This window comes from Coregonus lavaretus, assembly GCF_964263955.1.
Source record: "Coregonus lavaretus genome assembly, chromosome: 1".
NCBI classification, from domain to species: Eukaryota; Metazoa; Chordata; class Actinopteri; order Salmoniformes; family Salmonidae; genus Coregonus; species Coregonus lavaretus.
The window spans coordinates 92,041,239-92,056,975 of record NC_139988.1 but is presented as its reverse complement, the minus strand read 5'-3'; the positions used below and the strand labels follow the sequence as shown (position 1 = coordinate 92,056,975).

At 43.0% G+C, this 15,737-nt stretch overlaps 1 protein-coding gene across 2 annotated transcripts in view; it reads right to left on the bottom strand.

Moving 5' to 3' along the window:
- The window catches only part of LOC311132866 (interferon-induced, double-stranded RNA-activated protein kinase-like), a 35,645-nt gene that overhangs the window by 8,866 nt on the left and 11,042 nt on the right, over window positions 1–15,737 (bottom strand). Inside the window, exons 3-15 of one of the 2 annotated variants that reach the window (XM_084166222.1) lie at window positions 13,560–13,689; window positions 10,504–10,661; window positions 10,278–10,404; window positions 10,079–10,152; window positions 9,787–9,960; window positions 9,564–9,696; window positions 9,153–9,214; window positions 6,877–6,958; window positions 5,962–6,011; window positions 5,825–5,867; window positions 1,890–1,948; window positions 1,576–1,695; window positions 1,333–1,461 (exon numbers count right to left, since the gene is read on the bottom strand). In XM_084166222.1, coding sequence (XP_084022348.1) covers window positions 1,333–1,461; window positions 1,576–1,695; window positions 1,890–1,948; window positions 5,825–5,867; window positions 5,962–6,011; window positions 6,877–6,958; window positions 9,153–9,214; window positions 9,564–9,696; window positions 9,787–9,960; window positions 10,079–10,152; window positions 10,278–10,404; window positions 10,504–10,661; window positions 13,560–13,689 — 1,341 coding nt within the window. The remainder of the gene's footprint in view (window positions 1–1,332; window positions 1,462–1,575; window positions 1,696–1,889; window positions 1,949–5,824; window positions 5,868–5,961; window positions 6,012–6,876; window positions 6,959–9,152; window positions 9,215–9,563; window positions 9,697–9,786; window positions 9,961–10,078; window positions 10,153–10,277; window positions 10,405–10,503; window positions 10,662–13,559; window positions 13,690–15,737) is intronic. The other variant, XM_084166223.1, reaches the window with a different exon arrangement.

The window sequence follows — 15,737 nt, the reverse complement described above, 5'->3', positions numbered from 1 at the left end:
TCTGGATAAGAATGTTTGCTTAATGACTAATGTTACAGGCTTCGGTTTTTCCATTTATGTTTTGAGGTTGCACGTAGGGCGCACCGTAGGGCGCACCGATTGGCGTCACCTCGTTAGTCAGTATGTGTTACACCTGTGCTGGTTGCCATCTAGTTAGTGGAAAGGTGTTACACCTGTGCTGGCCCCGGTGATATTTAAGAGTGGCTGGCCCAGTGCTCCAGTTATCTTGAGAGATGTGGAGGGTCAACACCTTTAGTTGATGCTCCCTATTTGATTTCTAGACAAACAATCCTTTATCTGATTTGGTTTGGCTCCACCTTTTTGGTTTGCTTCCTGTCTTTAAGTTTGGGGTGGCTTTTCTTTTGGTTTGCATCTACTCAGGCAAATTTAGTGGGCGCTCATGGAGGGTGTCCTCTAGGTCCCAGCTCATGGTGGGTGTCCTCTAGGTCCCAGCTCATGGTGGGTGTCCTCTAGGTCCCAGCTCATGGTGGGTGTCCTTTAGGTGCCAGCTCATGGTGGGTGTCCTTTAGGTCCCAGCTCATGGTGGTTGTCCTCTAGGTCCCAGCTCATGGTGGGTGTCCTTTAGGTCCCAGCTCATGGTGGGTGTCCTCTAGGTCCCAGCTCATGGTGGGTGTCCTCTAGGTGCCAGCTCATGGTGGGTGTCCTTTAGGTCCCAGCTCATGGTGGGTGTCCTCTAGGTCCCAGCTCATGGTGGGTGTCCTTTAGGTCCCAGCTCATGGTGGGTGTCCTTTAGGTCCCAGCTCATGGTGGGTGTCCTCTAGGTCCCAGCTCATGGTGGGTGTCCTCTAGGTGCCAGCTCATGGTGGGTGTCCTTTAGGTCCCAGCTCATGGTGGGTGTCCTCTAGGTCCCAGCTCATGGTGGGTGTCCTTTAGGTCCCAGCTCATGGTGGGTGTCCTTTAGGTCCCAGCTCATGGTGGGTGTCCTTTAGGTCCCAGCTCATGGTGGGTGTCCTTTAGGTCCCAGCTCATGGTGGGTGTCCTTTAGGTGCCAGCTCATGGTGGGTGTCCTTTAGGTCCCAGCTCATGGTGGGTGTCCTTTAGGTCCCAGCTCATGGTGGGTGTCCTTTAGGTGCCAGTTGTTGCTAGTAAACCTTCAGTGGACACCCCCCATGAGTGCCTTTCAGAACCCCTCCTAAAACCCCCTGTTTAGTTTTGGTTGTTAGTTCCCCCTTCTGTTTGAGCGACATTTTTGGTTTTCTCACTGGGGAACGCAACACTAACATGTAAACGTAAAATGTTCTTATAGTAAAATGTCATTATTCCGTAACATCACATAGTGCCATACGACAGGGACTGTAGTAATAATGTTACTGTGAAGTGCTGTAGCTCTCAGAAGCGGCGTCACATCGGTACTCGGTGTCCTCTACCCAGGCGGTGTAGTAACGCACTATGTTGGGGTGCTGAAGTTCTGCCAAGGCACCGACCTCCCGCTTGGCTTTCCTGAGGAAAGAGTCACAGTGAAATCCCTCAAAGTGTTGAATATTATGCAGTGGCTGCATTGAGTGAAAGATCTTACTTCATTGCTGAAGTAACAACAGAACATAATTGACTTACTCTGTACTCCGTACTATCTTCACAGCAAAATACTTATTCTCCAGTTTCCGTCGAGCCTTGTAAACGTGGCCAAAGCCTCCTTTGCCAATCTTCTCTATCGAATCAAACTCTGATGAAAACCTGAGAAAATAAACCATATTTAAATAATCAATCCATCAACATTATCAAACTGTATTGTCATCAGTATCATAGATGATTCCCTCAGCAATAGATTTCAATATGTCTGCTAAATAATGTAAATGTAAATGTACATTAAAATGTGGGCTAGATAAAATGAGGATAGTTGTCATGCTGAAAGTAACCCCATAATGTACCTAGATATAACTGGTTGGTTGGATGTCCTTCCAATGTTGCCTTTTAAATTGGGGCCTTCCTTAGAAAAACAATGACAAACACTCAATCAACATTTAATACTGCAGTCCATATATCCTCAACAGCAGGGGTGGGCAACTTTGATGGGGGTGGGGGCCACAAAAAAATCTGAAGTCATCATGAGGGCCCGCAGCTGCCCGCAGGTCTGCGTACCCCCATCCATAACGTTTCCATTAGTCGGTAATAGACGGATTTTGGCCGCAAAAACAATAGAAAAGCCGATCAATTAAATTGGCACCGGCCAATTGTCCGGGAGAAGAAAAACATCCCACTGCAAAATAATAATTTTTAGCGTCATATTCATTGATGGAAATAACAGTTGATGTAAATACATTTGACCAGTCATGCTTATCAGTCTATGGCTTTAATTTAGTGAAATTAAATTGGAGTGTGTATATTAGTTATGTACAGTGCATTCGGAAAGTATTCAGACCTCTTCCCTTTTTCCACATTTTGTTACATTACAGCCTTATTCTGAAATGGATGAATCTACACACAATACCCCATAATGACAAAACAAAAACCATTTTAGAAATGTTTGTTAATTTATTAACAATAAAAAACAAATACCTTATTTACATAAGTATTTAGACCCTTTGCTATGAGACTCTAAATTGAGCTCAGGTGCATCCTGTGTCCATTGATCATCCTTGAGATGTTTCTACAACTTGATTGGAGTCCACTTGTGGTAAATTCAATTGATTGGACATGATTTGGAAAGGCTGTCTATATAAGGTCCCACAGTTGACAGTGCATGTCAGAGTAAAAACCAAGCCATGAGGTCGAAGGAATTGTCCGTAGAGCTCCGAAACAGGATTGTGTTGAGGCACAGATCTGGGGCAGGGTACCAAAAAATGTATGCAGCATTGAAGGTCCCCAAGAACACAGTGGCCTCCATCATTCTTAAATGGAAGAAGTTTGGAACCACCAAGACTCTTCCTAGAGCTGGGCGCCCGGCCAAACTGAGCAATCAGGGGAGAAGGGCGTTGGGTCAGGGAGGTGAACAAGAACCCGATGGTCACTCTGACAGAGCTCCAGAGTTCCTCTGTGGAGATGGGAGAATTTTCCAGAAGGACAACCATCTCTGCAGCACTCCACCAATCAGGCCTTTATGGTAGAGTGGCCAGACGGAAGCCACTCCTCAGTAAAAGGCACATGACAGCCCACTTGGAGTTTGCCAAAAGGCACCTAAAGACTCTCAGACCATGAGAAACAAGATTCTCTGGTCTGATGAAACCAAGATTGAACTGAATGCCAAGCGTTACGTCTGAAAGAAACCTGGCACCATCCCTACAGTGAAGCATGGTGGTGGCAGCATCATGCTGTGGGGATGTTTTTCAGTGGCAGGGACTGGGAGACTAGTCGGGATCGAGGGAAAGATGAACGGAGCAAAGTACAGAGAGATCCTTGATGAAAACCTGCTCCAGAGTGCTCAGGACCTCAGACTGGGGTGAAGGTTCACCTTCCAACAGGACAACGACCCTAAGCACACAGCCAAGACAACGCAGGAGTGGCTTTGGGACAAGTCTCTGAATGTCCTTGAGTGGCCCAGCCAGAGTCCGGACTTGAACCCGATCGAACATCTCTGGAGAGACCCTTCCAACCTGACAGAGCTTGAGAGGATCTGCAAAGAAGAATGGGAGAAACTCCCCAAATACAGGTGTGATAAGCTTGTAGCGTCATACCCAAGAAGAATTGAGTCTGTAATCGCTGCCAAAGGTGCTTCAACAAAGTACTGAGTAAAGGGTCTGAATACTTATGTAAATGTGAACCTGAATGATTTACTACACGTTTTACCTCGCTTCAAAGTAACCCAGGGAAAACCCGACCATATCCATGGAGGCAATTATTTTATACAGACTTCCGTGCTGCCGTTGGAACCAGTAGCCTCTAGTTTCTCTCATGTTCTATTGGTTTTCAACTGTCTCTCATTGTCTGAATCCACATTCGCGTGAAAGGGGAAGCTTTCCCTAAGTGAATTGAATAAAATGTATATAGCCTAATTAGCCTACTCCGGTCTGAACAGAATAGGCTCCTAAAGCCACAGAGGATCATTAGCTTCCATTAGCCATAAACATTTTAAAGTTGTGGATTGTTTTAAAATCGCATTGCCTACAGTCGAAAAGAAAGGCAGAGTGCGAAAATTTGGGCAGATTATTGTTGAGTTGTGACTGTGTGAAAAGAAGAGGCCAAACCAGGCCATATCACAATATAAAATAAAATAAAATCACAGGAAAACGTAGTTTGGAAATGTCTATTTCTGTAAAGAGAAGACAATGTAAAGACTGTATTTTTCAAAATTCTCAACATAATTTCCTACAACAGTAACAACCTATCTTATTGGCACCAGCGGAGAGCATCGGCTTCAACTCTATATGCGCTCAGCCATGAACTGAACAGATTTTTTTGCGAACGGTGATTGAGTATTATTAATAAATTGATATTATTATGACTATCCAGAGCCACATTTTCATAATGACAACCCTAATCTATTTTAGAGTTCTACACATTTTGACGTGGGGCGGAGAGAAGACTTTGCAATTTTATAACTAATTTTTGCCGTTTTTAATATGATATCTGAGTGAGACTGACTAACAAAATCAATGGGGGCCCCACGGCCGGCAATTAGACCATGATAACAAGTTTTGATAGCTGGCCGCTAAACTAACTTAGCGATCAGAAAAATGTTAGCTGACATGGGCTGATTGACTGACTGTCAGTGACTGACAGAACACGAGTAAAACCGCTGATGCACAGCCACATTTAGAAATTGCACCTTGTGTAGTCTACTTTTCTAACTCGCAACAGTAAATTGAGACCCCGACTGAGTTCCCTCAAAAATGCAATAATAATACTTTTTTTGATCCGAGGGTCTTCAAAAAGGCATCAGTTGCCCTGCTATACAACATGTTTATAGATGAGTCTACAACAAACTGCCAGAAGATCACATTTCTAGTTGTGTTTCAGTTACCATAACAGTAATCAGATACAGTCAGTTGCAGCCAAATATATTGGCACCCATGCACTTTTCTTAAATATTTCCCTATTGAAATGACAGTTTGGTCTCTACATATTGTTATTGGATTTTCTACATTCCAGAAAATGCTTTGCTGCCTCTGTTACTGGGGGGTCTTGAACGTGTGCAAGGCATCATTAACTCAGCAGATGATCAGGGTGTTTTGGAGTCCAATGTTCAACCCAGTGTCCAAAAACTGGGTCTCCATTGAAGTGGGTCTTCCAGCAGGACAACTACCCCAAAACAACACATCAAAAAGCACAGAAGAATGGTTTCAAGAAGAGATGCTCAACTGTTCTGGAGTGGCCTGCGAAGTATCCAGATTTGACTCACCTCCAGAACCTATGGCGAGATCTGACAACGGCAGTTGGTGGAGGACACCCCTCAAAGAATTAGAGCAGTTTGCCGCTGCAGAGTGGGCCAAACTGCCAGGAGGAAGGTGCAGCAAGCTCATTGATGTCTACAAGAAGTTTGTCTGCAGTTATCTTGGCCAAAGGCTGTGCAACCAAGTACTAACTCAGAGGTGCCAGTAATATTGTCCATGACATTTGTCTTATTTTTTTTATTTTTTATTTTTTTCTATTTCAACTTATTTTAGAAGAATTTGGAATGATTGAAGAAAAGTGCAAGGCTGCCAATATATTTATATTATATATTTCACCACAGCTGTAACTGTATAATCAAGATAATTACTTTCATCTTGGACCACAAAGGAAATAAGTCAGTGGCTTTGCGCAATCTCTGTCAAATAAATTAAATCTAATCAACCGATCAATCAATTAATCAACCAACCAATCAATCAATCAATCAAGCCAGATACTTCTCCCAGAAGGGTTTATTTAGTATCTTGGAGGCTAATACCTGTGTGGTCTTGACCGGTGACATCTGGAAGTTAGCTGCTAGTCTAAAGAGGAGGTCAGAGGTCAGATAGTCCAGGTAAAATAAAAACAACTTCATCAACATCTTGAAAGAAGAAGAAGTCTTGAATTGGGGCTTACCTTATTTTAGGCTTCACATTTACAGGGCTTTCCTCAGGGCTTTCCTCCTGCTTATAGAACAGAACAGATATTGATTTGGTGTCACGACAATAACCAATGTCTTACACCATGCTTAAAGAAACGATAGGAGTTTATATTCACAGTACCACTGCTCACATCCTGTGAATCCTATTGGCTGAAGCTATAGCAACTGTTACGGATCCAGGTATCCTGTGTCTTTTTGTGTTTTTCCTCTCCTTCTGCCCTAATCACAGGTGTCCTGTATGTTCCTGATTGGTGGTCGTTGGGGTGTCTGCTGATTGCTGAGGTGGACCAATCAGTGAACATTCCTCTGCATTGCACCACCTGTTTCTGGTTTTTCAATCACACATACCATTGTTTAAAAGCCGGTCAGTTGTGTTTGTTGTTAGAGACTATTTCCGTATGTGAGTATGGATACTGTGGTGTCCTGTGTTTTGTGTACTCACTCATTTGCTGGTTACTCTGTTTGGTAACTTTGTTGTGTGTTTCTGGGAAAAGGGGGATTTAAGCAAGTTGCCCTTGGGCGTACATTACCCGTAGGAAGAAAACGGTCTAAAAACACTAGTTAGACCTGAGCTGACCACCCACTGTAATATTTGTATGATTAGCAGTAGCTTAGCGGTTCTTGAGGCAGGCAAGATCAGTTTAGGGGTGTTTTACACTATTGTTTCATTTCTTGGGTCCTGCTCAGCCCTTTTTCCCAAACCTTTACCGTGTGTTCAAAAATAAACATTTTATGTTCGACGGTAGTTTATGGTTGTCGTGTAGTTTTTGTTCTCACTGTTCCATGTCACGCTTCTAATTTGCATGAATTATGTTACGGGTCTCTTGTCCATCCACCCTAGACGTTTAAAGCCACGGGGCTCGTAACAGCAACAATAAAAGGATATGTACCTGGGGGGAGTCTGTGAATATGATGAAGCTACTGGTACTTTCTGCTATACTCCGGGATAATGGTGTTGCATCCTGGGATTCCCTGAAAGAATAGAACAGAAAATATACTTTATTGTCCATTTTCAAAGGAAATTGATTGATTTTCTGTCACAATAGACATTAAAAAACACATACAGTCTCATGTTTTTCACACTGATATTTAATTCCATATGTTTTATTTTCAGTTGAGCTGCCCCAGACAGTATTGCTCCATGCCTTACCATGTACTGGAGGGGGTTATTTAGGACAGTCCTCCATCTTACCATGTACTGGAGGGGGTTAGAGAGGACAGTCCTCCATCTTACCATGTACTGGAGGGGGTTAGAGAGGACAGTCCTCCATCTTACCATGTACTGGAGGGGGTTAGAGAGGACAGTCCTCCATCTTACCATGTACTGGAGGGGGTTAGAGAGGACAGTCCTCCATCTTACCATGTACTGGAGGGGGTTAGAGAGGACAGTCCTCCATCTTACCATGTACTGGAGGGGGTTAGAGAGTACAGTCCTCCATCTTACCATGTACTGGAGGGGGTTAGAGAGGATAGTCCTCCATCTTACCATGTACTGGAGGGGGTTAGAGAGGACAGTCCTCCATCTTACCATGTACTGGAGGGGGTTATTTAGGATAGTCCTCCATCTTACCATGTACTGGAGGGGGTTAGAGAGGACAGTCCTCCATCTTACCATGTACTGGAGGGGGTTATTTAGGATAGTCCTCCATCTTACCATGTACTGGAGGGGGTTATTTAGGATAGTCCTCCATCTTACCAGGTACTGGAGGGGGTTAGAGAGGACAGTCCTCCATCTTACCATGTACTGGAGGGGGTTAGAGAGTACAGTCCTCCATCTTACCATGTACTGGAGGGGGTTAGAGAGGACAGTCCTCCATCTTACCATGTACTGGAGGGGGTTAGAGAGGACAGTCCTCCATCTTACCATGTACTGGAGGGGGTTATTTAGGATAGTCCTCCATCTTACCATGTACTGGAGGGGGTTATTTAGGATAGTCCTCCATCTTACCATGTACTGGAGGGGGTTAGAGAGGACAGTCCTCCATCTTACCATGTACTGGAGGGGGTTAGAGAGGACAGTCCTCCATCTTACCATGTACTGGAGGGGGTTATTTAGGATAGTCCTCCATCTTACCATGTACTGGAGGGGGTTAGAGAGGACAGTCCTCCATCTTACCATGTACTGGAGGGGGTTAGAGAGTACAGTCCTCCATCTTACCATGTACTGGAGGGGGTTATTTAGGATAGTCCTCCATCTTACCATGTACTGGAGGGGGTTAGAGAGGACAGTCCTCCATCTTACCATGTACTGGAGGGGGTTATTTAGGATAGTCCTCCATCTTACCAAGTACTGGAGGGGGTTAGAGAGGACAGTCCTCCATCTTACCATGTACTGGAGGGGGTTAGAGAGTACAGTCCTCCATCTTACCATGTACTGGAGGGGGTTATTTAGGATAGTCCTCCATCTTACCATGTACTGGAGGGGGTTAGAGAGGACAGTCCTCCATCTTACCATGTACTGGAGGGGGTTAGAGAGGACAGTCCTCCATCTTACCATGTACTGGAGGGGGTTATTTAGGACAGTCCTCCATCTTACCATGTACTGGAGGGGGTTATTTAGGATAGTCCTCCATCTTACCATGTACTGGAGGGGGTTATTTAGGATAGTCCTCCATCTTACCATGTACTGGAGGGGGTTAGAGAGGACAGTCCTCCATCTTACCATGTACTGGAGGGGGTTATTTAGGATAGTCCTCCATCTTACCATGTACTGGAGGGGGTTAGAGAGGACAGTCATCCATCTTACCATGTACTGGAAGGGGTTAGAGAGTACAGTCCTCCATCTTACCATGTACTGGAGGGGGTTATTTAGGATAGTCCTCCATCTTACCATGTACTGGAGGGGGTTAGAGAGGACAGTCATCCATCTTACCATGTACTGGAGGGGGTTAGAGAGGACAGTCCTCCATCTTACCATGTACTGGAGGGGGTTAGAGAGGACAGTCCTCCATCTTACCATGTACTGGAGGGGGTTAGAGAGTACAGTCCTCCATCTTACCATGTACTGGAGGGGGTTAGAGAGTACAGTCCTCCATCTTACCATGTACTGGAGGGGGTTAGAGAGGACAGTCCTCCATCTTACCATGTACTGGAGGGGGTTAGAGAGGACAGTCCTCCATCTTACCATGTACTGGAGGGGGTTAGAGAGGACAGTCCTCCATCTTACCATGTACTGGAGGGGGTTAGAGAGGACAGTCCATCTTCTGAAACTGTTGATCTGCAGGACACCTATAAACCACAACGTAGAGACAACAAAGTATTCATCAACAGAGACAGACAGACAGACACTTGTCTATTTTACATTGAAGAGAAAAAGACACATTTGAAACTAGGAGAGGCTATTTTCAGGAAAGGCGGTTAGAGTGATAGGATAACCTTTAATGTCCCGGCCCGAGGGGAAAAATGTCTTAGGCCGGGATTCAATCCGTTCACACTTTTTCAGCTATGCACCTTTTAAAAAAGGCAATGTTTCACATTCAAGGTAACGCTGCATCTGTCGGCTTCATCGGGCTTAAGTGCGCTGTAACACATAATGCTGCTGGTAATAACCACAGTGCTGATGATGCCAAATGTCTACCTGGCTGTTCCAATCAGACTGTTCTTGCAGAGCAGACCATGCTAACTGAGCCGCTTGTTGTTTGGCCTCCTTGGCTGTCTTACCCGTACCATCTGGGTATTCGTTCTTGTCGATCAATACTTTATAAACAAATCTGTGTGGGGACAAAATAGGTCATATTTTTTTTTCAGTGACATTCAATGACAGTTTGGATATGATCTTCTCGTAGTGTCAGTAGACTCACAGAGGGTCGTGTGATGGTCCGCTCTTCCCCTCTAGTTTAAAGTCAAGAAACAGTTTGGTTTTCTGACAGTAGTGGTTGAGTATGCCTATGAAGTTGGTCTCCTCTTTTGTAATGACGCTACGTTGTTCTGATACATTCTGTTCTGGGCTCATGTTCATGCGTTCAACCTTCTCACTGGAAGACATAAGAAATCAAAAAGACAATGTTTATGCTAGACTGCTAATTATGTGACAGAGATGCCTCAATAACTGGAGACTTTGAAGAAAAATAAAAACAAATGGTTTTGGCTTACCAGAGGGCTACAACCTTTCCATTCAATTCCTCCTTGTGTTTTTCAATAGTGCCATTGCAGTTTTCGTCTACAGTCTTGGAAATAACACATTCTTTACTTCACCACTATGATAAAATACCAACTGTATTTAGATGGCATATCCTACCATGCAGGCAACGAGATGTAGTGTGGTCTACGGTGTGGCCTTAGTAACACTTACCCCAGTGGTCTGACTACTGCCACATATCTCCTGATAGACCAGCATTGCTGCTTCCTCCTTAGCTTCCTTCTTAGTGTTCCCAAAGCCCTCTGGGTATTCTTTCTCATCTACCACATACCTACAGCATCTGACATACAAAACACACACACACCCACTTTAGTTTTGGATTTGACCCTTTGCCACGGCATGTAAGTGAGTAACTTTAGAGTACTGTATTAAGTCTTACTGTGAGGTGTTGTTGGGTCCATCCCGTGTTTCTTCCAAAGCCTTCAGAGACAGCTTCTTCTTCTGGCTGTGTTCATTGAGCCACGACACATAGTTGGGCTGAGTGATAACTGCTTGGTCACGAGGGGCTGGAGCCAGTGATGGAAGACATGGAACAGTCTGTTGAAAAACATCACGCAGGCCATCAAGTCTCAAACTGTATGTTTTTGGTGCTCCAAAACTATATACACTACCGTTCAAAAGTTTGGGGTCACTTAGAAATGTCCTTGTTTTCAAAAGAAAAGCAATTTTTTTTCTCCATTAAAATAACATAAAATTGATCAGAAATACAGTGTTCATGTTGTAAATGGCTATTGTAGCTGGAAACTACTGATTTTGTATGGAATATCTACAGTTGAAGTCGGAAGTTTACATACACTTAGGATGGAGTCATTAAAACTCGTTTTTCAACCACTACACAAATGTCTTGTTAACAAACTATAGTTTTGGCAAGTCGGTTAGGACATCTACTTTATGCATGACACAAGTAATTTTTCCAACAATTGTTTACAGACAGATTATTTCACTTATAATTCACTGTATCACAATTCCAGTGGGTCAGAAGTTTACATAGACTAAGTTGACTGTGCCTTTAAACAGCTTGGAAAATTCCAGAAAATGATGTCATGGCTTTAGAAGCTTCTGATAGGCTAATTGACATCATTTGAGTCAATTGGAGGTGTACCTGTGGATGTATTTCAAGGCCTACCTTCAAACACAGTGCCTCTTTGCTTGACATCATGTCTTTAAACAATTGTGGTCCTCTGTAGCTCAGCTGGTAGAGCATGGCGCTTGTAACGCCAAGGTAGAGGGTTTGATCCCCGGGACCACCCATACACAAAAATGTATGCACGCATGACTGTAAGTCGCTTTGGATAAAAGCGTCTGCTAAATGGCATATTATTATTATTATGGGAAAATGAAAAGAAATCAGCCAAGACCTCAGAAAACAACTTGTAGACCTCCACAAGTCTGGTTCATCATTGGGAGCAATTTCCAAACGCCTGAAGGTACCACGTTCATCTGTACAAACAATAGTACGCAAGTATAAACACCATGGGACCACGCAGCCGTCATACCACTCAGGAAGGAGACGCGTTCTGTCTCCTAGAGATGAACATAATTTGGTGCGAAAAGTGCAAATCAATCCCAGAACAACAGCAAAGGACCTTGTGAAGATGCTGGAGGAAACAGGTACAAAAGTATCTATATCCACAGTAAAACGAGTCCTATATCGACAGAACCTGAAAGGCCGCTCAGCAAGGAAGAAGCCACTGCTCCAAAAACGCCATAAAAAAGCCAGACTACGGTTTGCAACTGCACATGGGGACAAAGATCGTACTTTTTGGAGAAATGTCCTCTCGTCTGGTGAAACAAAAATAGAACTGTTTGGCCATAATGACCATTGTTATGTTTGGAGGAAAAAGGGGGTTGCTTGCAAGCCGAAGAACACCATCCCAACCGTGAAGCACAGGGGTGGCAGCATCATGCTGTGGGGGTGCTTTGCTGCAGGAGGGACTGGTGCACTTCACAAAATAGATGGCATCATGAGGAAGGAAAATTATGTGGATAAATTGAAGCAACATCTCAAGACATCAGTCAGGAAGTTAAAGCTTGGTCGCAAATGGACCTTCCAAATGGACAATGACCCCAAGCATACTTCCAAAGTTGTGGCAAAATGGCTTAAGGACAACAAAGTCAAGGTATTGGAGTGGCCATCACAAAGCCCTGACCTCAATCCTATAGAACATTTGTGGGCAGAACTGAAAAAGTGTGTGCGAGCAAGGAGGCCTACAAACCTGACTCAGTTACACCAGCTCTGTCAGGAGGAATGGGCCAAAATTCACCCAACTTACAGTGGGAAGCTTGTGGAAGGCTACCCGAAACGTTTGACCCAAGTTAAACAATTTAAAGGCAATGCCACCAAATACTAATTGAGTGTATGTAAACTTCTGACCCACCGGGAATGTGATGAAAGAAATAAAAGCTGAAATAAATCATTCTCTCTACTATTATTCTGACATTTCACATTCTTAAAATAAAGTGGTGATCCTAACTGACCTAAGACAGGGAATTTTTACTAGGATTAAATGTCAGGAATTGTGAAAAACTGAGTTTAAATGTATTTGGCTAAGGTGTATGTAAACTTCCGACTTCAACTGTACATAGGCGTACAGAGGCCCATTATCAGCAACCATCAGTCCAGTGTTCCAATGGCACATTGTGTTTGCTAATCCAAGTTTATAATTTTAAAAGGCTAATTGATCTTTAGAAAACCCTTTTGCAATTATGTTAGCACAGCTGAAAACTGTTGTGCTGATTTAAAGAAGCAATAAAACTGGCCTTGTTGAGACTAGTTGAGTATCTGGAGCATCAGCAATTGTGGGTTCGATTACAGGCTCAAAATGTCCAGAAACAAATAACTTTCTTTCTACAATAGCCATTTACAACATTAACAATATCTACACTGTATTTCTGATCAATTTGATGTTATTTTAATGGACAAAAAAATGTGCTTTTCTTTTGAAAACAAGGACATTTCTAAGTGACCCCAAACTTTTGAACGGTGGTGTATATTCTGTAACAAAACATTCCAAATGATAGTATGGTCTTTGTCAATCGGAAATGTCACCAGGGGCTGTATGTCAGAGTAGGAGGGCTGAACTAGGTTCAGTTCAGCCTTTTAAATCACAATGAAAAAATATTATACGGACAGGGGGGGACCTGATCCCAGATCACCACTCTGAGATGCTTGATACCTACGGGCCCCTGGTCAACACCTGTTACCATCAGTAGAATAACGGCTGTTCTTACGGGCCCCTGGTCAACACCTGTTACCATCAGTAGAATAAAGGGTGTTCTTACGGGCCCCTGGTCAACACCTGATACCATCAGTAGAATAAAGGGTGTTCTTACGGGCCCCTGGTCAACACCTGATACCATCAGTAGAATAAAGGGTGTTCCTACGGGCCCCTGGTCAACACCTGTTACCATCAGTAGAATAAAGGGTGTTCTTACGGCGTCCTTCTGCTCCGTCTCCATCAGGCCATTCAGAGCATGTTTAGCAGCATTCTGTTTGGCCTCTTTCTTGTTCTTCCCAACCCCGTCAGGATAGACACGGCCCTTCATCACCACCCTCATAGTGAAGCTGGAGGAAAGGGGGAATGTTTAAGGCAATACTTTAAATGGATAAATGACTGAATTATTGAATTAATTAATTATTTCATGATTACAGTACAGTACTAACTACATTTTACATATTAGTCATTTAGCAGATGCTCTTATACAAAACAACTACAGCACATTAGCTTTTTTTCAAGATGCTGAAAGAAATCAATCATATTTCTCCACTCCTGTTCCAGAGACAAAATTAATATTTGGCTTGACCGTATGTACCATACGGTCAAGCCAAAGAAGTGCCCATCAAGTCAGTCCAATTTGTGGGAGGTGCTTCAGGAAGCATTGGGTGAAATCTCTTCAGATTACCTCAACAGATTGACAACTAGAATGCCAAAGGTCTGCAAGGCTGTAATTGCTGCAAATGGAGGATTCTTTGACGAAAGCAAAGTTTGAAGGACACAATTATTATTTCTATTAAAAAAATCATTATTTCTAACCTTGTCAATGACTACATTTCCTATTCATTTTGCTATATTTCCTATTGAAACTCATTTCATGTAGGTTTTCATGGAAAACAAGGAAATTTCTAAGTCACCCCAAACTTTTCAACGGTAGTGTGTAAGTACACAAGTGAAGGGAAAAGTTGAGAGGAGGAATTATATATCCAACGAGCAAAGGGATCATGCTGTTTGTATGTGACTGCTATGAAAGTGATCATGCTGTTTGTATGTGGCTGCTATGAAAGGGATCATGCTGTTTGTATGTGGCTGCTATGAAAGTGATCATGCTGTTTGTATGTGGCTGCTATGAAAGTGATCATGCTGTTTGTATGTGGCTGCTATGAAAGTGATCATGCTGTTTGTATGTGGCTGCTATGAAAGTGAACCAATTTTTGCGTGTGATCAGGGATTTATTCATGTCGCCCGATTCTGTTGAAAAAGGTTTCTTAAACGGAAGCAAACGAAACGGGGATAAACATACCAGAATTTGTCCAATAGAAACTCTTGTTTGCAACTGTTGGGCTAATGACTACACCCTAGATCAGCTAGATGCAGGCGAGAGTGAGCAAGGCGGTATTGAATGTGTCAATGTCTGTCACCTTGATTACTGAAATCTCTCTCGACCTGTGTGCACCTACGTTGTAAACTTTCATTCATTAGGTTAGGTTGTAGCAACCTCATGATTGATATAGGGGAAATTTGAGTATCATGTAGTAGCCTAAACCTATCAATGTAACATTGAACTGGGTGAATGGAATATTTATGACAGTCATCCAATATGCTGTAATAGAAATAAGGCTCACACGTTCTTTTCATATTTTTCGCATCTTAAACGGCACCGACCGCCACTGGTGTGTAGCGTCAAAATGCTTGTGTGTGTGTGTGTGTTTTGTGGTTGTGAGCGTATGTGTGTGTGTGTGTGTGTGTGTGTGTGTATGTGTGTGTTGGAGTGTCAGTGTAGTATGTGTGAGTGTGTGGGTAGAGACCACTGTATGTACGGGATACACTGTCCAACTAAATGCTTACTTGCAGGTTCCTTCTGGACAATGCAACAACGATAAGAAATAATACAAGATAAGAATACCAACATTAAGTAAATGTCTCAGTAGAATAGAATAAATATTTAGTATAATACAGGAAGGAACTATTTATAGTCCAATAATTACACATGTATTGGAGAAAGGGGGATGGGGGGGGGGGCAATTGTTTAAATTGTCCAGTATTTAGCAATAATAATAAGAGTCTGGTAGCAGCAGTTGTGATGTGTGTGTAGCACACTGCAAAAGTATTCATCCCCCTTGGTGTTTTTCCTATTTTGTTGCATTACAACCTGTAATTTAAATTGATTTTTATTTGGATTTCATGTAATGGACATACACAAAATAGTCCAAATTGGTGAAGTGAAACTTTTATAATAACTATTATAATAAATAAATGGAAAAGTGGTGCGTGCATATGTATTCACCCCCTTTGCTATGAAGCCCCTAAATAAAATCTGGTGCAACCAATTACCTTCACAAGTCACATAATTAGTTAAATAAAGTCCACAAGTGTGGAATCTAAGTGTCACATGATC